We start from the raw sequence: 21,959 nt of genomic DNA, 5'->3' as shown, positions 1-21,959 counted from the left end.
AAAGAACTATGCTGTTTCTTTTCGCTCTCCTTCTCTGACTGGAAGAGTTAATCAGGAATGTAAGTGACAGTTTCTGTCCCGTCACGACTGGGTCGGACTATAGCGTAACCCTCACTGATGGGGAATTATAGCCATAAAACAATCCTGGCGGAAAATGGCTTCTGAGAGCAGGAAAGAGATAAACGCTGTCAATAGTTCATAGATTTTAGTTCTGGATTTATTCAGTGAATGTGTCCATGAGCAGAGACAATGAAACTGAAAAAAAAGTAGATTGGGTAGATAAAATAAATCTGTGGGGGATATCTAAAAAAGGTCTTTAGGAAGAGGATAGATACATTTGTTTATCTGATCCGTTTATTTTCACCTCTAGTTTCATTTAAATTACCAAAATATGTGAGCAATAACAATGTTTATCAAGTTTCCTCTTTAATTGTAGCTGAATGATGTTTGTTGATATTAGCTGCAGTTTGATATGTTGGTTGATTAAGGAGTAAATGATATACTGTATTTAACTTGTACAACTATTAAAATTTTTCTGTAGGAAAAACGTGCATATAGGGAACTAAGAGTTCTTGAAAATGTGAAAAACAGCATATCTGAAGCCAGTGACCATATTCTTCCAAAGTGTACAGATTCACTGCAAGACCAGCTTGGACAAATGCTAAAAACCTGTAAGTCAAATGCATGTCTGAATACAGTTAAAATTGAGCAGATTATGAGAAAATGCATAAAGGTTATCTGTAAAAAAAAAACTATGATCCAAAATAATCAGAAGACCTAGAGATATTGGCTGCTAAAGTAACATGCATTTCTAAATCAAAAGTGACAAATGGTGCTGTATCTAGTCTAAAGGTGCCCGTACATCAGACAACAGGTAATGTGTAGTGCACTGGGCACAGATCTCTCCTTGATCGGAGAGAGATCTGTTGCCTGCCCATACACCTAAGGCCGATTCCCGATCAATTTCAAGTTGAAATCAATCCAGAATCGGCCTTTTGACCTTGCATCTGCGGCCTTGCTGGCCCAACGCTGCTCCCCCTACCGTTCAGTGCAGATGTAGGGTCAAAAGCTCCTGGAGCCAGCAGCAGACAGGTAATCTATACTGGACCAGGGACACATTGAACTATAGGGCGGACAGCGATGAGGGGGGTTTGTCGTGTCTGTCATTTGTCCTAATATCGCTTGCCGTGACCACCACGCACCCGACCTACCATGATGGCCTTACATCTTGCAGTATGTCCAATCGACATGCTCGGCCCGAAATTGGTCACATCGTTGATCGGGCGTGCACTTGGCGGCACCGATTTTCATCCGTTTTGATAATTATCGTATCAGATGGTTGATCAGCCGTCAAGTCGCTAAATGTATGGATACCTTAAGAGTGCATGCTTGCATGCAATTTTGATTGGCCATCACTTACCAATTTTACCACCTTTTCTGTAGGTAAGCTCTCATACTACAACTGGCAAAATTGTCCAATTGTCAAAATTGGATGTTTGTAGCAGGCTTAAAGCATACCTGAAGTGATATGAATATAGAGGCTGCCATATGTATTTCCTTTAAAACAATACCAGTTGCCTGGCAGTCCTGCTGATCTCTTTTGTTGGTGTAGGCTAATCCAGTCAAGTATCAGCCAGAAACATCTGATCTTCATGCTTGTTCAGGGTTTCTGGGTAAACATTTTAGAGGCAGAGGATCAGCAGGAGAGCCAGGCAATTGGCATTGTTTGAAGGAAATAAATGTCAGCCTCCATATACCTCTAACTTCATGTGTTTTTTAAGTTTATGAACTGAGCTCACAAAAATTAACAATCTGCAAAAAGGGTTGATACAATTACAAAATTGTCTTTCTTTTCAGAGCAATCCCACACATAATGCCTACCGATATTTTGGAGACACACACACACACACACACACACACACACACACACACACACACACACACACACACACACACACACACACACACACACACACACACACACACACACACACACACACACACACACACACACACACACACACACACACACACACACACACACACACACACACACACACACACACACACACACACACACACACACACACACACACACACACACACTGTGTTTTCTGTTTTTGTGAATTCAGGTTCACCGCACATCTAATGCATGCGGCAGCTTCACAGATGGTGAATGGATTTCATTCTGAAATCGATTCACAATCTGTTTGCAGTAAAGGCAGCCATACGATCCCTCTCTGATAAGATTCGATCAGAGAGGAATCTATCTGTTGGTCGATCTGATGGCAAATCGACCAGTGTATGGCCACCTTTAGGCATTTTTCATTTCATTTCTCAGCCTGCTGGGTCTTCTTCACCAGCCATCACCAGTTGTAAGTGGTCATTCAGGAGATCACATGATCATGTCAGAGGAAATGCACCTTAAGCAGAGGCAGTGGGCACTTGTTATGACAGAGGAGTGATGAGCAGGATGTTGAATTAGGTTCCTGCTATTTGGGACGCCTGTGGATATGTGGTCATCATACTCTGCATAGGAGCCCCTACATGGCAGTAATGTTTAAGGCCCCATGCACATTCTAGTGCTTTTTGCCTGTCGATTCGTGTTTTGCTGATCGTCGGCGATCAGCAAAGCGCTACTGCACAAGTAATCCTTGGGGATTACTCTCTCTGCAGCGAGTGCAGCACAAATATCGCCAATCTCAAACGTGCTGTGTGCAGCATTTTCCTGGCAATTGCATTACAATTCTTATTCATTAGAATGAGAATCCCAAAACATGAGCGCAGAAAAAGTAAATGTTTGTGTTAAAAAATGTGAACAGGACCTAAAGTGTAGTCGAGCCAAAGCTCTGGTATAACATTCTACAACATACTTGCCTAAGAAGAGGGAAGACTCTGGATCCTGTAGAGGATTCCCATGACGTCCTCCAGTGCCCTGTTGCTGCTCGCGGACCCTCCAAAGATTACAGACAAGGGTAATTGGTCTATTCGGAGTTGCTCCTCTTTAAACATGGCCGTACTGCGCCTGTGTGAGTACAGCTGCACCTGCGCTCGTGTAAGAGCATCTCCGTGCTACTGTGCAGGCACGGCTGTGCTTGTGTGGGTGCAGAGCGGCCATGCTCATGCCAAAAGAGGAGTGTGACCCCTATGTTAAGGTGGGTCGCGAGCAATGGCATGGGAAGCCTTCTTAGGCCTCAAGTTCTCTTTAGCAGCTGCGGATCAGGGAGTAGACAAGCAAATTCAAAGTCACTGCGCACCCCTGGAACAAGCCATATTGCTATGCCTGTATCTTATATGACAGCTTACAAAGCGTGGCATTATGCAGTTTATATGTAGATAAATATTGAATTCTCTATGCACTTAGGAACTGGTTTTATTAATGTATATTCAGCCTATTTATGTTAGCATTTAGGTCTTTATTAAATATAGAATAACATGGGAATGACCAGAGCATAGTTATGAAAGGAGTCAGCAGATGGCAGCAGGTCACTATTTGGAATACTGTGAATCCATTGTCATGTGTTCCCATCCTCTGCACATGTTTGACTTTTGCTGATGTCTCTATTCTGAGGGTCAGTGTGTGAAGTATTTGCAGCCTGTACTACAGCCAGACTGGATTAGGTGTGTATAACAGCGGGTCATGTACTTGCTTTTCCTGTTATAACAAGCTCTTGTGCAATGGGAAATTATAGTCCTCCAACTTGTATGATAGTAGATTTTTCCACAGCTAATTTTGAAAATCATGTAGTACGTTTAGTTTTTTTTCTGCCATTTATTAATTTACTTTTAGGCAATAATTGCTAAATCTTTTAGTTACAACTTAACTTACTATATTTTTGTTTAGCCTGCTCTTTTACCAAAGCTTAATCTGTGTGCCAGCAATAATATTGAAGTTTATTTTACCTAATCGTTCACATGCATAGTTCTGGAACCTAAAATGAACCAAAACCTAAAGCCAAGCATAAGGTAGTGTTACCACTTTTTGGATTAAAAAATACCAGCTGGAGGGGGGGGGGGGGGAGTGGGGGGTGGCGTTTGACAGACAAAAATTGTGCAGGGGCCCTGGGGGCTGACTTTTTTTGGGGGGGGGGGGCAGGTTACCTTTTTGCCCCATCCTTCCTTGAAAAGGCCCTGGGTGTGAGGACTGCTTGAAGGTGTGGGGGGAGGAGGGAGATGAGGATGAGCTGACTTAGAGTGTTGGGGCATGAAAATAAAGGCTGGTTTAAGGCAAATCAGGTGATGTGAGCTCCAAAGATGCCACATAAGTTTAGGCCCTCAAATTTCCACCTATAGTTGCAAAATGTGACTATTAACCTGGGTGCCTGTGGTGGCACCCAAGCTTTCTGTGGTGCCAAACAAAGGGATGGTTAGGGTAAGGCATTGGTTTGGCGGGTCGGTTATGGGAGGGGTTTGTTGCATCCTTATTTCTAAATTCCTGTAGATCCTGTTTTTCCAAGATCCTGTAGAGGCTTCCAATGGCGTCCTCTGGCCCTTACCACTCAAGGACCCCCCAAACCGTACCGACAAGGGTTTGTAGGAAATCTGATCGGGGTTGCACTCCTCTTCAAGCGCTAGCTGTTATGGCCACTCATGCATGAGCTCTGTGCTACTGCACTAGTTCTGCACCAATACTGGGGGCACCTATACCTGGCTATCTATACTTAGGGCACCTATACCTGGCTACCTATACTTGGGGCACCTATACCTGGCTACCTATACTTGGGGCACCTATACCTGGCTACCTATACTTGGGGCACCTATACCTGGCTACCTATACTTGGGGCACCTATACCTGGCTACCTAAACTTCTTCCCACATCCCAAAAACATACAGATAAGTTAATTGGCTTCACTCTAAATTGGCCCTAGACTATGATATATACACTACACAATACACACATAGACATATGACTATGGTAGGGGCTAGATTGTGAGCTCCAACGAGGGACGGTTAGTAACGAGACAATATACTCTGTACAGCACTGCGGAAGATGTTGGCGCTCTATAAATACATAATAATAATAATAATAGACCCTGAACAAGCCAGCATACCAGGTGCTCTGACTGAAGTCTGACTGAATTAGCCACATGCTTGTTTCAGGTGTGTGATTCAGACATTACTGCAGCCAAAGCAGGACTGCCAGGCTACTGGTATTATTCACAGTGGTATGTTGCAGTGCGACTTGACGACTGTTCTGTAAGGCGGTACACCGCACCGCAATGGTCATAGTGCAGCGGGTGTGTTGGGATACAATGTAGTGCGGTATGGTAACTGCATGCAGTGCATTACCACAAAACGCTCACGTTGGCCGTTACAGAAAGCATACTTTACACTGACTGTCTCACTGTGTGTGACCCAATGCGTGGCGCTGTTTTCCCGATCTGTTACGTTGCGTTCCTATTGCTACAGGGAATGCAACTGGCACTGTGAACGTGGCATAAAAGGAAAGAAATATGTGAGCCTCCATATCCCTTTCACATCAGATTCTCCTTAATCCATTAGCAGCTACAAAATGTGCACTGCAAGCCTCGGCATATCTCATTTGGCTGCCTAGTGCCGCAAAACAAGTGCGTGGCAGTAAGCAGTTATATTTACCTGTTCCAGGCGGGTTCTTCTGCCACCGTCGGTTCTGAACTCTCGGCAGGTCTTCTGCGTCCCGGTTACATCCGATCACATAAGTCTTAAGACATGGGATCGGGATCCAGGAGACTGTGTCAGGGTTACAGTGCCACGCAGTGGTCGAATAGGGGTGAAGGAAGGTGGCACTGTAACACTGGCACAGACTCCTGGATCCCCAATCCCATGCCTTATGTGAACGGGACCCAGAAGACCTGCCTAGAGTTCAGAGCCGACGGTGGAGGAAGAGAAGAAGCCCTCCAGAGCAGGTACATTTCCAAACTAGTTACTCCGTCAGAGGGTTACATTGCACAAGCGGCTTCAAATGATTTGTATCTGGGTTGAAGCTGCCATTGGGTTAAGAAAGCAGACAAGACCATTAGCTGAGTGCGCTAATTGGCTTCCTGACAGAAAATATATATTTTATGTTGCCATTTGTTTTTGTGGTGGTTTTTTTTTTTACTGTTGACACCAGTTGTGAATCTAATGCTAGAAACACATGATGCAATTTTCTGACAGATTTACTGTCAGATCGATTATTTCCAACGTGTCTGATCTAATTTCCGATAGATTTTTCGATCGATTTTCCGGTCACCTATGAAAAATTGTTCAAAAAAATCGATTGGAAATCAGATCGGACCTGGTGGAATTAATTGATCTCAGTAAATCTGTCAGAAAATTGCATTGTGGGGGTACCTCGCATAACAAGCTGTGTGCTTCTGCTGTGCTAAATGCTGTGTGCTTCTGGACCATTCTAAAGGGGCCCATATCCTGGTTGATTTCAGCCATCGATTGAATCAATCAGAAATTTATTCTACCAAATTATCCGCTCGATTTGCGTCCGATTTCGATCAACTTGATCTGACAGGATGGAAAATCTAAGTTGGCCCATAGCGTTGCATTGGATCTGAAATCTATTGGAAATCTGTTCCTAGTGTGTGACACACATCAGATTCCTGTCAGATTCAACTTGACAGGCATCTGACAAAAATATATCTGATCGAATCTGATGCAAATCTATAAGTATACAATTACTAGAGGGTGCTGCTTGAATAATTACAACTCACACAGAATTTTTACTGTCATGCTTCCTCCTGCTGCAACCTGCTCGGGAAGGGTTAACCCCCCGTTCCCCACCATTCAAAAGAAATAGAATTTACAATATATTGAGGTGTGCTGGACATAATAATTATAACTTATTCTTTTAAAGAAAATAGTTTATTATTCTGTTTTAATTTGTCACATAAAACAATTCCACTTAAAGGCCTCTTTTTTATATAAAATTTTCATTAAATTCACTCACACACATACAAACACACCAGAGCGTACTGGATCCCTCCTAAAAAAAAAAAAAAGAGAAAAATGTTCCCTCTATTAAAAATTCCAAAGTAAAAAAAAAATGTTAAAGGACTTCGATTCCTAGACAAAAATGTTTCCATATAATTCAACCATTCCTCCTGAGATCCGCCAATTCCATGTATAGAAATGGAGGGGGGGGGGGGGGGTTCAGTGTATATACTTTGCACAATTAAGTCACAGTGGCAATATGCCCCTGTTGCAATAGTTAGTACGTCTCTCCATACAGGTTATCTCGTACCATCATCTGGGAGCAACTAAGACTTGTATCTCACCTTTCGTGATATTCCTCAATAGGCTGATCCCGGTAGTTGAGTCCTGAGTATGCTGGATCCCGTTCAGTGCTCTCCAAAAGGCTAAACTGGGTGATCGGTGTTAACAGCGGCGGTGAGCCGTCCTCGCACAGCCGTCTCTGCTCCGGCATCAACTTCCGGTCCTTGGTTCCTGAGTGATGACGTCACTTACTCCAGTGCGTCTCCTCCAGAGATATGTTAGGTCTACTCCGGCTTTCCTGGAGGACACCAGACATGTCCTGAATATTATAGAGGGGATAAGATGGGAGGAAGGATGTCTACTTGCCACTTTAGATGTGGCATCTCTTTATACGATAATACGGCATGAGGATGGCCTGAGAGCTATTGATAATTATTTGAATTTGGACTCCTCTATAAGGATGGAGCAGAGGAACTTCATCCTGTGTGCAATTCAATTTATTCTGGAGCACAATTATTTCAGATATGGAGATGAGTATTTCCTCCAGACGAGCGGGACGGCGATGGGGACCAGGTTCGTGCCGGGTACACAAACCTTTTTATGGCTCATTGGGAGCATACCCATATATATGGGCCTGGGGGGCCCAGCGCGAGTCTGGTCATCTGGAAAAGGTTCATTAACGACAACGTCCTGCTCGTCTGGAGAGGCTCTGAGGACTCCTTGAGGGAGTTTGTGGACAGGTTGAACTGTAAAACGGTTAACTTGAAGTTTACATTGGAGATAGATACTTAGATCCAAAAAAACTTGTTTCCTTATTACCTATGTAGAAAATAACTGCCTGAAAACCTGCACGTTTGTGAAGCGTAGTTAACAGCTATATTTTAACCACTAGTTGTCATCTCCCCATGTGGCTTGACAATATCCCTTTGTCTTCTCTTTAACTTTTTTTTTTTTTATAAAAAAATGTTTTTACTTTGGAATTTTTAATAGAGGGAAAATGTTTCTCTTTTTTTTTTTTTTTTAGGAAGGAACCAGTACGCTCTGGTGTGTTTGTATGTGTGTGAGTGATTTAATGAAAATTTGATATAATAAAGGCCTTTAAGTGGAATTGTTTTATGTGACAAATTAAAACAGAATAATCTATTTTTTCTTTAAAAGAATAAGTTATAATTATTACATCCAGCACACCTTTCCATATGTTGTAAATCTATAAGTGTATGGCCACCTTTACTGGCTGTGGATACAGCATTGCTTTGCTGTATTTTGCTGAAGTTGCTATTCCTTGGGCTAACCCCACACACCCGTTTTTTGTTCTGAAGTTTCTCCAAACTGGACCTGTAAACATTCTCATGCTAACAATCCAATGTGTGTCAGCATTTTTTTTTATCTAATGCCTATGATCTAAACCTCACGTGATTACTAACCTCTGTTATTTGTTTCCTCCTCCTCCTAAGGAATAGAGTGCAGAGAATATCACAAGTGTATGATTGAGATCAGTAAGCAGTGTTGTTCCATACAGAATGGGAGGCATTGGTGGGGTTTACAGAAGCAGAAAAAAAGCATTACAAATTCCATAACTTGAAATATTACAAATGTTTCATTTTTGGTAGCTCTGACCGCTGGTTTGAATGGAAGACTTTGTAAGCAAAGCACATCTTGCTTTACATCTCTAATAAGAGCATTTACATCAGATCAAAAGGATCCAATAAATTGACCACCCCGAGAGTTCAGCTAAAAACCTTCGGAGCTACAGCCTTCTGTTATGCTGCCCCTACCCTGTGGAATGTCTTGCCAAACTTAATCAAGACAGCCCCAACCCTGGACACGTTTAAATCAAAACTGAAAAGCCACCTGTTTAGTCTGGCATTTATGATCACATAACTTTTTCCCCTGTACACATCACTATGTCTGAGACAAGCTTATGCACTTTGGGTCCTATGGGAGAAAAGCGCTTTCCAAATGTTTTGTTGTCGTTGTATTACCCTAAAGTCACCAGAGTTGGTATTGAGTAAAGCAGAACTCCATGAGGTGTCATTTTAAACCGTGATTGCCCTTAAAAAGTAAAGGTGCACAAACACAGATTTTTCCGTTCTATTCCTTGCAGATTCTCTCACTCTGATTGAATCGGAAGGAGATCAACTCCCTTAAAGGACTTGCGAGGCAAAGAAGGTTAAAAAAAGTGAAATACCTATTCCATTTTATTACCCTTAGGGGACGCTATCCGCATCCCACCTTCATTCCACTGCGTTTGCTTTGCAATGCCCAGGCTCGGGGGGGGGGGTCCCGATCCGATCCGATCCGATCCGATCCGATCCCACGGGTCGTCCTCAGCTTCCCCACTAAAGATGGCAGCCAGGTGCGGCTGCGCAGTTTTCACCGCAAGTGCGGCTGCGCAGCTGTGAGTCCTCCTCCAGCTCCGACCTCGTTCCCGGTAGTCTCGTGCACATAAAGCATGCAAGACAGCCGGGAACGAGGAGGAGGACTTACAACTGCGCAGCTGCACTTGTGGCTATGAAAACTGTGCAGCCGAGACCGGACCTGGCGGCCATCTTTAGTGGGGAAGCTGAGGACGACCCGAGGGATCGGGTAGGGACCCCCCCATCCCGAGCCTGGGCATTGCAAAGCAAACACGGCGGAATGAAAGGAGGGATGCGGATGGCGTCCCCTAAGGGTCATGAAACGGAATAGGTATTTAACTTTTTTTTTTTTATCTTCACCTCGGAAGTCCTTTTAAAATGTTTCATTTTGACCAAAAATCGATCGAAGGTATGAATTAGACTGGATGAAAAAACTAGGTAGAACAGACGAGGCAGGAGTGGCAGTAGGCCAGCTTTAAGGTCTATAAAAGTCTTAAAGGACACCTGAACAGAGAGGCATTTGAAGGCTGCCATATTTATTTCCTTTTAAACAATACTAGTTGTCTGGCTGCCCTTCTGATCTATTTGGCTGCAGTGGTGTCTGAATAACACCAGAAACAAGCATGCAGCTAATCTTGTCAGATCTGACAATGTCAGAAACACCTGATCTGCTGCATGCTTGTTCAGGGTCTTTGGCTAGAAGTATTCGAGGCAGAGGATCAGCAGGCTAGCCAGGTAACTGGTATTGCTTAAAGAGTAACTGTTAGCATTAAACTCTTGAGGACTGCAGGGCTAAACCCCCCCTAGTGACCAGGCCATTTTTAGTAAAATTTGCTACTGCAGCTTTATGGCCAAGCTGCAGGGCCGCACAACACAGCACACAAGTGACCCCCCCCCTTTTCTCCCCACCAACAGAGCTCTCTGTTGGTGGGGTCTGATCGCTCCCCCCCCCCCCCCCCATGTTTTTTTTTTTTTTTTTTTTTATAAATATTGTTTGTGTGTGTGGTTTTTTTTTTTTTTTTTTAACACTTCTTCTTTAAATCCCCCTCCCCACCTCCCCACAGCCAGCCAATTACTGCGATCGGCTGTCATAGGCTTCTGCCTATGAGAGCCGATCGCTCTCTCGTCCCCTAGGGGGACAGCCGTGTCACACGGCTGTTCCCAGTGCAGCGCTGCTGCTGATCGCAGCGCTGCACAGTGTAAATAGACGGCGATCACACCGTCTAACACTCTACCGAGCGGCAACAGCCGCTCGGAGACTGAAGGCGGGGCGGAGCTCCACCCCCCAAGCAGGAGATGTGCGCGCATCCTGCGCAACAGAGCCCCAGGACTTTACGCCAATCGGCGATAGGCGGTCCTAGGGCTGCCGCCGCGGCCATGCCCATCTGCGTGACGTGGGCGGCAACTGGTTAAAATACACAATTAGTTCTACATTGCAGGCTGATATATTAGTAAAAAGGATGTTAATCAGGCAATTGAAAAGTTTAAAATCATTCTTACTTTTTTCTTTGTGTGCAGTTTCTCTCTCTATGCCCCCAGGTTCTAAAAGCGAACGCAGGGCCGCAGAAGAGAAGTGACAGGCATGCTGAATCAGCCTGATTGGCTGATGCCTTTGTCACTCACTTCTCTGCTCTTTGATTAGCCGCCTTGGTCTCCCCTTCTCTCCGTGGTCCAGCCACTGTAAGAGTGCAGGGAAGGAGGGGGGGGGCAAAGGCCCAATTCATGTAGCATGTCCGCGCCCTCCCCCCCCAGCCCTTCTGCCACCCGCCGCTTTCTCTCTTCCCCGCACTGAACATCGGGGAAGGATAAAGGCGGCGCACACAGAGTCCCTGAATAATGGTTCCAGGCGCTGCAGTATCCTCTTATACTCTCTGCACTGCCTCCGGTGGTAGTGCAGAGAATAGATGGGAACGGCAGCGCTTTGATCCATTAGCAGGTGAGTGTGTGGCTGCTGCATTTATTCCTCCCCGCTGTGCACAGAAACCGTGCGAGGAGGAGGGGGATGCGGTGGGGGGGGGGAATCCAGCCAGAGGACACAAGATGGCCCCTGCCAGGAACAGGAGTCATCTAATTTTGCAATTAAAAAAACACAGGAATAAAAACTTAGACACTACATTACATCTGTTATGTAAGTAGAGCAAGTATTTATCTAATTACATGTGTTTTGGGCGGGGGGCATTTTTTAGCTAATACCGTGTTTCCCCTAAAGTAAGGCATCCCCAGAGAATAAGCCCTAGCAGAAATCCCTAGCATTCTTGAAGTATAAGACATCCCCCGAATATAAGCCCTAGCAGCAGCCCCGCATGACACCAGCAAATAGCGCTCAATACAAAGCCTGGATACAGGAGAGCAGCAGTATAATATGAGTTCTAAAGTCCAGTATACAGGATCTTCTCAAAAAATTAGCATATTGTGATAAAGTTCATTATTTTCTGTAATGTACTGATAAACATTAGACTTTCATATATTTTTGATTCAAATACATACAACTGAAGTAGTTCAAGCCTTTTATTGTTTTAATATTGATGATTTTGGCATACAGCTCATGAAAACCCAAATTTCCTATCTCAAAAAATGAGCATATTTCATCCGACCAATAAAAGAACAGTGTTTTTAAAACAAAAAAAGTCAACCTTCAAATAATTATGTTCAGTTATGCACTCAATACTTGGTGGGAAATCCTTTTGCAGAAATGACTGCTTCAATGCGGCGTGGCATGGAGGCAATCAGCCTGTGGCACTGCTCAGGTGTTATGGAGGCCCAGGATACTTTGACAGCGGCCTTAAGCTCATAAGCTCATCCAGAGTGTTGGGTCTTGCATATCTCAACTTTCTCTTCACAATATCCCACAAATTCTCTATGGGGTTCTGGTCAGGAGAGTTGGCAGGCCAATTGAGCACAGTAATACCATGGTCAGTAAACCATTTACCAGTGGTTTTGGCACTGTGAGCAGGTGCCAGGTCGTGCTGAAAAATGAAATCTTTATCTCCATAAAGCTTTTCAGCAGATGGAAGCATGAACCCACTTTTGAACCAGAAACAGCGGCAGAAGCGCCTGACCTGGGCTACAGAGAAGCAGCACTGGACTGTTGCTCAGTGGTCCAAAGTACTTTTTTCGGATAAAAACAACTTTTACATGTCATTCGGAAATCAAGGTGCCAGAGTCTGGAGGAAGACTGGGGAGAGGGAAATGCCAAAATGCCTGAAGTCCAGTGTCAAGTACCCACAGTCAGTGATGGTCTGGGGTGCCATGTCAGCTGCTGGTGTTGGTCCACTGTGTTTTCTCAAGGGCAGGGTCAATGCATCTAGCTATCAGGAGATTTTGGAGCACTTCATGCTTTCATCTGCTGAAAAGCTTTATGGAGATGAAGATTTCATTTTTCAGCACGACCTGGCATCTGCTCACAGTGCCAAAACCACTAGTAAATGGTTTACTGACCATGGTATTACTGGGCTCAATTGGCCTGCCAACTCTCCTGACCTGAACCCCATAGAGAATCTGTGGGATATTATGAAGAGAAAGTTGAGAGATGCAAGACCCAACACTCTGGATGAGCTTAAGGCCGCTATCGAAGCATCCTGGGCCTCCATAACACCTGATCAGTGCCACAAGCTGATTGCCTCCATGCCATGCCACCTTGAAGCAATCATTTCTGCAAAAGGATTCCCGACCAAGTATTGAGTGCATAACTGAACATAATTATTTGAAGGTTGACTTTTTTTTTTTGTTTTAAAAACACTGTTCTTTTATTGGTCGGATGAAATATGCTAATTTTTTGAGATAGAAAATTTGGGTTTTCATGAGCTGTATGCCAAAATTATCAATATTAAAACAATAAAAGGCTTGAACTACTTCAGTTGTATGTATTTGAATCTAAAATATATGAAAGTCTAATGTTTATCAGTACATTACAAAAAATAATTAACTTTATCACAATATGCTAATTTTTTTTAGAAGATCCTGTATGTGTCAGGCAATTTGTGTTTTTGTTGGAGCCAGCCCTCCTGATCTGTCCTGTGAAGCATCAGCAGCACTTCACCTCTTCTCAGGACACACAGCTTATCCTATCATAGTTCAGGAAAGCCTGACAAGGTTCTCTGCCTGCAAGAAATAGACTCTCAGGCCTGGAACCCACTGAAATCAGCAAACGCAAAACGCAACCGCTAGCGTTTTGTCTGAGCGGTTTGCAAGCGGATTCATGTGCGTTTTTGGTCATGTTTTGCAACATTGTATTTTTTTGCCCAGCGGGTGCGTAGCGTTTTGCGTTTTGCGTTTTTATCCTGATTGGTCCTGTGAATTATTTTTCATTTTGTTACAGTGTGCTGAACCGCAAAACGCTAGCAAAACCGCTCAGTTTAGGTTTTGCTGAGCGTTTCCGCTAGCGGTTCAATACTTTACATTAAAGCGCTAACGCTCCCAAAATGCTGCAGGTCCTGCGTTTGCGTTTCTGAGAAACGCAAACGCTCCTGTGGAAGTTGCCCCATCCATTAACATTAGCCCAGCGTTTTGGCAAACTGCTAGCGTATTGCAGTGCTGCCAAAAGCGCTCCTGTGGGTTCCAGCCCTCACCCACATGGTCAGCAGAATCCGTTTCTTGTATAAGTGAGAGCCAATATCTGCAAACCACAAGCTCTGTGCATGCTGCTTGTGTTTCAGCATGGCATGCAGTACATACATTTTGTATAGAAAAACTACCAGTGTCTCTCCCCCCCCCCCCCCCCCCCCCCCCAAAAAAAAAAAAAATAAAGTAAGACATCCTCTGAAAATAAGCCCTGGCACATATTTACATATTTTGGAGCAAAAATTAATATGACCGTGTCTTACTTTCAGGGAAACACAGTAGTTCCTCTTTAAAAGGAAATAAATATAGCAGCCTCCATATACCTCTCACTACAGTTGTCCTTTTAACATCCTTGTACATTGCTCTAAAGCAAGCTGTGTGACTCTTTGTTTGAATATGTTGGACAAATGGTTTAACACTTTTCCCTGCCAGCCGATTTGTCCTAAACGCGATCATCTACTGCTAAGCAGTTTTTAGACATTTTGCACTCTTTCGGTTTATTTACGATTTTTCAATCTTTGACAAGAAAACGTACATGAAATAGGACATTTTTTTTTTCCCGTAATGAATTGGGCTTGAACACTGAAACAAAATATTATACTTTTTCTGGAAATATAACTATTTTTGAGTGAAATATGTTAAAAAAAAAAAAAAAAGTAAAATATATTTTCTGTTGGTGTTTTTTTTTTTTTTCAAATAATTACATTTACTGACAAAAATGTTACTGTTTGTAATAGCCCGCATTCTACTGAATCCAACCATACCAGATATGTATTGGTATCCCCTGTTGTGTCCTGAAATAGGTGCCACCAGTACAGGTAGCTAGATATAGGTGCAGCCATTATATAGGTAGCCATGTATAGGTGTAGCCAGGTATAGGTGCCCCAATATAGGTAACCAAAGTGGTAGGTCAGGAGTAGCACACCTTTCCAAACATCAAAGATGGGTGCATAACCAGGGTGTCAAGCCACACCCAATTTGTAACCGCAAAGTCCAGGGTCTGTTAGCAAACCAATTTGTAAATTCCGAAGTGTTTTATTTTTCACATCCCACATCAACACACACACGTACACACACGTCCACACACGTCAACACACACACACGTCAACACACACACACGTCAACACACACACGTCAACACACACACACGTACACACACGTCCACACACGTCAACACACACACACGTCAACACACACACGTCAACACACACACGTCAACACACACACACGTCAACACACACACACGTCAACACACACACACGTCAACACACACACACGTCAACACACACACACACGTCAACACACACACTCGTCAACGCACACACACTGTCCTAAAATTTTGTTTTGGACACCTCAGATGCAATTATGTTTATTGCTCCCGACTTTCTAGGTTTTCAGTAAAGGATCAGCATAGCTTGAAGAGCTGTGACTTTTTTTTTCTTTCTTTTCTTTCATTTTGCTCTTAATTATGTCATAATGGCTTACTGATTTATGATCATACCACAATTAAGTGATAAACCACAACCAAGACAAACTTTCAACCTTCCCTGTGAATATGTACCCCAAATTTCAGGGGATGCAAAGTCACATAATGAGCATTAAAGAGTACAGTGTAAGAAACAGAGCCTGTCATGTAAGACTTTCTTAACCTACACTCGTGGTAGCCGCCGGAGGTCCATGCAGAGCATTGCGCGCAGCAGGTCGTTCTCACCTCCCGGGCGATCCAGATGCTGCCGGCCATTCCTCTTCCTCTCCAAGGAGGCTTTGCATCCCCCTGGTGAGATCGCCAACTGTCATCATGACGACAGCAGGCAATCTCACTATAAAGTTGCAGCGCCGCCCGGAGGACGGAGGGGGAACTGCAGTGCCGGATCCCAGGGAGGTATGTAAGTGCAGGGGCTGCTCCAGGCTCTCTCGTGGTATGATTTTTTTTTTTTCTTCTTGATTTTGGGGTCTAAAAGCACATGAAAAATTGTACCGCTTTTAGACACTAAAATTGGGAAGGAATCATAATGCCACAGAGGTTAATGCTGCAGAATAAGGGGGGTGTCAGGGTTAATAATTCGCCTGTTTAGCCACCATTCTCTAGACCAGGCATGGGCATACTTGGCCCTCCAGCTGTTAAGGAACTAAATGTCCCACAATGCATTTCAGGAGTCTGACAGCCACAGTCATGACTCATAAAGGCAAATGCATTGTGGGACTTGTAGTTCCGTAACAGCTGGAGGGCCGAGTTTGCCCATGCCTGCTCTAGACAGATGAAGCCACAGCAGGTGGGGGTGGCCAGAGCTTTGACAGACTTTTTTTTTTTTTTTTTAAAGTGCCATGGCAGCTTTTCCAAGAGGGTGGAGTTTCCCCTGTGTAGTGAATTACCCTCTCGATGCTCCTGGGAGCATTAAGACAAAGCATTAGGGCCGGTTCATAGGGGTGTCCCATGGCGTCTCATCTAAATGCTTTTTGCATACGTGCAAAAATGCATTTATCAGGATGTGGCATTTTTCACCCCATGCAGGGGGGACATGGAAAAGCAATCCTGGAAGTTACATGGTGCTTGCAGGATCACCTAAGCGCCGAGCAGACAACACAAATAATGGGGATAAAAACGCAGTGTGTGAGCAAGCGACAGTAATGGCCCATTCACACTAGAAGCGTTTTTTCTGAGCATTTTGCGATTCATTAGCATTTTTTAAAATCGCTCCCCTTCACTTTCGCAAAATTGCTGCGATTTCACGATCGCATACGTTAAAATAGCAGCGATTTTTTTTTTTTTTTTTTTTTTTTTTTTTAAATCGCGATTTTAATGAAAGAGAATGGGAGCGATTTTAAAAACCACTGATCAGTCGCAAAATGCTCTGAAAAGCACTTCTAGTGTGAATGGGCCCTAAATTGCAGTACTGCCACCTTCCATTTATTTCAATCGACAGGGCTAAACTGAGAAGTATGTGGATTTTTCCTTTTAAAATAATGCCAGTTGCCTGACTCTCCTGCTGATCCTGTGTCTCTACTACTTTTAGCCACAGCCCCTCAACAAGCATGCAGATCAGGAGCTCTGACTGAAGTCAGAGTGGGTTAGCTGCATGCTTGTTTCAGGTGTGAGATCCAGATACTACTGCAGCAAAGAGATCAGCAGGACTGACAAGCAACTGGTATTGTTTAAAAGGAAACATCCATATCCCTCTCAGTTAAGGTTTTCTTTAAGCTACCGTATGTGTGTCGTGGCTGTCATTTAACATTGTGGGACGCCAGTGTGAACAGGCCCTCACATGACAGGCTCTGTCTTCTACACTGGAAGTGTACTTTAAAGCCTGTCTACAGTCTTCCTTTCTGAAAAAGTCAATGAGATGCAAATAATTCTGTCTCGCATGCGAAATAGACAGGAAGTGCATATGATTGGCCCAGTTTCAAGCTGCATGAAAATCCCATGCCAGAATTATTAGCATCTCGCTGACAATTTGAGTATAGGGGTGGCTGTGGAGGGAGCAGTGCTAGTTTAGTTGGAATAAAATAAAATAGCTCTCGGAATTGGGCTTTGAAGCTGATGAACAAAATATAGATCATCAAAATCGATTAACCCTTTGCACACTCATGCAAAAGTACTCTTCAGTTCAGCCATCACTGCTATCCCTATAGCTAAGGTAAAAGCAGAGGTCTTAGTTTATGAAAAATAACAATTTATTTTTGCAGTCACAAAAGCCGCACAGAGGATCCCCTGTATTTGTATATATCCTAACTCTGGCCCTATAACATGCATAATGCAACATGCAAGTATACAGTGCATAAACCTATCAAAAGATTTGGAGCACCTATCCTTATGTCCCCTCTTGGAAAAATAGATCATGTGTGCACTTTTTTTAACTTTTAGATGAGTGTTGTGTTTTTGTTTTTTTGTTTGTTTGTTTGTTTATCCTCATTTTGCAAGGTATCTGATGTCAGAGGATTATGCAGCGGTACCTTTAGGCCTCGTTCACATCATTTAGCGCAGATGGATGTGCGATCGGAACGCAACGCGTCCGATCGCACGCCATCTGTGCTACTATGCGCTGCAGATCCCATTCATTACAATGCGCTGCAATTACCAAAAATGCGCGCAGCACGCGATAGCGCAATCGCGCTGCCACGCAGCGCATATGATGGGAACGGTAGAAGGGCTGTCTATGCCCTTCTACCGTTCTTGCGCGTCGCACACTATACGCGCTGCCAAAATGTGCACGGCAGCGTGTATAGTCTGAACGAGGCCTAAATCCTGGATTAGTGATTTTAGTATAATAGATGCATAGTACACTGCCCTAAATTATGCTAAGTTATAGTTAGTTATAACTTGCACAGTCTGGGCCCTGGATACCTGAAGGACTTGTTGCAACTGCATCTCCCCCCCCCCCCCCCCCCCCCCTTCCCTGCACACACTCACACTCACACACGCACTCTTAAATCAAAAGGATGTAATACCTTGGTCACCGCCAGACTCCACCTCAAAACCTTTGGAGACAGAGGCCTATATGCAATTCACTTTTTCACCTGCATTTTCTCGTAGGTGATATTTTTAAACTTGTCAATAAAATGCAGTTTAAACCACCTTCAAGCAAAGAAATACTCAAAATAACTAAGTACTTTTTTACCTTTTTTTTTTTTTTTTATTCTTTTTCCATTGCAAAGTTGTGAAAAGTTATTTTTAATTGAAAATGAAAAATTATCTCCTGGGAGAACACTGAGGTGAAAAAACTGAATTGCATATGACCCAGAGCCTTCTGTCTTGCTGCCCCTACACTTTGGAACTCCCTGCCACACTCAATCAGGACAGCTCCATCCCTGGAAGCATTTAAGTCCAAACTGAAAACCCACCTCATTAGTCTGGCATTTATAAAACACCTGACTATTTCCTCTGTAACACAGCCCAGCCTACAACTTTGTATTGATCTGAGACATAACTATGTACTTTGAGTGCTATGGGAGAAAAGCGATTTACAAATGTTATTGTATAGCAAAGTGGTGCCCTGTGACCCAGCTCATGCTCACCATGTATTTATTGTCTTCATCAGCTACATGAGTGTCTGACCCTGTGCAGGTCAGTAGCATGGTCCACCATATATACATTACTCATTGGGTTGTAGTTAAAATAGTTTTCCTCCTGAATACCAACAGAAAATGTATTAGTGTACATGTGATCTCCAGTTACTTGTCAGCTGCTGTTTGTTGGGTCTGCGTTAGCTGGAAGCTCTGCAGTTTTAGGCCACTTGTCTTTGTAGGGGATTGGCTTGGTTGCCCAAAGTGGCCAGAAGCCTTTTTCTTTAAGGCCAGTTTCTTTCCTGAGCGATGTATAATTTTAATTCCAACACGCTGTAGAGTATTAATTGTTTCTGCATAGTCTTGCATTCCTGGGATCAACCAAAATATATTGCACATGTTGAAAAAGCAGAAAATGTGTTTAGCTTTTCTGTGTGAGATTGGTTCTTGCCAAAAGGAGAAGAAAGTGACAAAAGTTGGCGAAATATCCCTGAGCTATGTTAAATTTGGTCCTGTTGTGGTTTTCAATCTGGCAACTGGCAAAGTTTTCACACTAGAAAGTAGCTGGGAACATTTCTGATTTTACTGTGTGTTAGCAGTTATCCAGAGAGCATTTCTTATGAGAGGGGGCCTCACTGCACCTGCATCTTCCAGAAGATTGGCAGGTATATAGCTTGTTGCGCGAACATGACATTCTGATTTTAGGTTGTGTAACCTCTTTATTTTCCGCTTCAAATATTTTAGTAAAAAAATATGCAAAGTACTAAAACGTTACATATTTACAAATGTTTGTCCTAGGCTTGTTTACGTACTCCCTGGCAGAGCTGGTCTCCATGGATTGGCTGATGTCAAGTCAAATCAATCCATTTTAACCCTCTGCAGAGAAAACCCGTGTAGCACAGTTGTCCTGGCAGCACAATGTGTATGCAATATGTCAGTTTTCTGATTACTGCAGGTGAATACTCCTGTAGAGGTGTAAATTTTCCAGCTTTGTGCTGCTAATTACCCTTGCAGAAAGGGCAAAGCTTAAAGGGAACCCAAGGTGAGAGGTAGATGAAGGCTGCCATATTTATTTTCTTTTAAACAACGCCAGTTGCCTAGCAGCCCTGTTGATCTTTTGTCTGAGTCAAAACCCTGGAACAAGCATATGAGTAATCCAGTGAAACCTGAATCAGCTGAGTCAGAGTACTTGATCTGCTGCATGCTTGTTCAGGGTCTGTGGCTAAAAGTATTATCGACAGAGTATCAGCAGGACAGTCAGGCAACTGATATTGTTTAAAAGGAAATAAATATGGCAGCCTCTATATCCCTCTTAATACTGCGCCTGCGCAGCACACACTGCACAATGTGGACTTGATTGACAGCGGCGCTCGTGCAGGCGCAATAGTGGGCGACCTGGTGAGGTCGGCCTCTGCATCGGTGGGGACCGGGAGCCAGTGGCTGAGAGCGGAGCTGCGGCATGGGACATAGTGGCTGTCAGGGTCTGGAGGAAGCCCGGATAAGTAGATTCTTTTTTTTTTTTTTTTTTTTCCCTTAATAGCCTGGATATTACCTTGAAATGCATGCACTGCAAAATGAAATGAAAAGTACATTTTTTTTTAATTTTATTATTATTATTATTTTTTTTTTTTTTAAACGATCTTTCAATATAAAATTACTCTTGTACCATGCTTGTCACAGTAAGTTTTTTTTGTTTGGGTATTTTGGTGGTTTCATATTTTTTATGCAGATTGAATTTTTTTACAAAATAAATCCCCATTACAATACAAGAAAAAAAAATTACAAAAAGTTACACCTCACACACAGGTTTACAAAAAGTTACAAGAAGACACAAGTGTGGCCGCTGCACTCATGTTCTGTAGCCAGATGGGAGCTGGGAATCAAACTCCAGATCCAACAAAAACTGTAAAGATGTCCAGCTGCACCAAGGGGGAGGGTAAACGTAGAAAAATCTTTATTTTTATTCTGACATCGTAGTGTACAAGTAAAAGCTCACCCCTATCGGAGCATAGTGTGGCTCCTTAATCATAGCTTACACAGACTTGTGCTAGCATGGATTATGAAGGCAGGTGGACACACCTGTAGGTGTATCATTTCATCTTAAAGAGACATGCACACATATATTTTAATATTGCGTTAACCACAGTATCAAATTTCATATACAGGTAGTCCTCTGGTTACAAACACCTGAATTACAAACGACCGGCCGATACGAACGGCCTGCCAACCGCGTCACTCCATCGCGATGACGTCATTTTCGGGTGACGGAGTTTAGAATGAGGAAGGAGCGGGATAAAAAGCAGCGTTTTTGTGGAGAGAAGGGGAGGAGATCAGAGAAGACTGTTCCCCGAAGTCACGCTGATTGGCTGAGATGCTGCTGCTAAGCAGTTATTTCCCGAAAGCTGGAGGTCCATAAGAGCTGCAGTCAGTGAGTGCGATTGTATTAATACATGTGGCTGCTGCTCCCCCTCAGAACGCACGGAGGTACAGCTGATCGGAAGTGCAGAGACACAGACGGGTGCTGAGAGGAGGCTGTGTTATAGAACAGCTGCATTCTGAATGCGGTAATGCTGATGGGGACACGGAGTGTAAGTGCAGAGAAAAAGGGTGGGTAGAACTAGCAAATGGGAAGACCAGGAAATCCAGGGATCAGATAACACTGCTCAGAGGTGCAAATATACCGGCTGTGTTAAAGAACAAGCGACACCCATGCTAACCTAGAAATAAAATAAACTCCTATATAAGTAGATAAATACTACTTCTTCTACTTACATAACAGATGTATTGTGCTATCCACATGATTCCTGTGAATTTTATAAAGGAAAAACAGAAAATCCTTTTCTAGGCAGTGGCCAT

At 43.5% G+C, this 21,959-nt stretch overlaps 1 protein-coding gene across 2 annotated transcripts in view; it reads left to right on the top strand.

Moving 5' to 3' along the window:
• The window catches only part of LOC137518696 (biogenesis of lysosome-related organelles complex 1 subunit 5-like), a 102,504-nt gene that overhangs the window by 34,823 nt on the left and 45,722 nt on the right, over positions 1 to 21,959 (top strand). For both annotated transcript variants that reach the window (XM_068236870.1, XM_068236871.1), the window contains exon 3: positions 542 to 671. In XM_068236870.1, coding sequence (XP_068092971.1) covers positions 542 to 671 — 130 coding nt within the window. The remainder of the gene's footprint in view (positions 1 to 541; positions 672 to 21,959) is intronic.

The sequence above is a fragment of the Hyperolius riggenbachi genome, chromosome 5 (genome assembly GCF_040937935.1).
Source record: "Hyperolius riggenbachi isolate aHypRig1 chromosome 5, aHypRig1.pri, whole genome shotgun sequence".
NCBI classification, from domain to species: domain Eukaryota; kingdom Metazoa; phylum Chordata; class Amphibia; order Anura; family Hyperoliidae; genus Hyperolius; species Hyperolius riggenbachi.
This window is presented reverse-complemented; position numbering and strand designations above follow the sequence as displayed.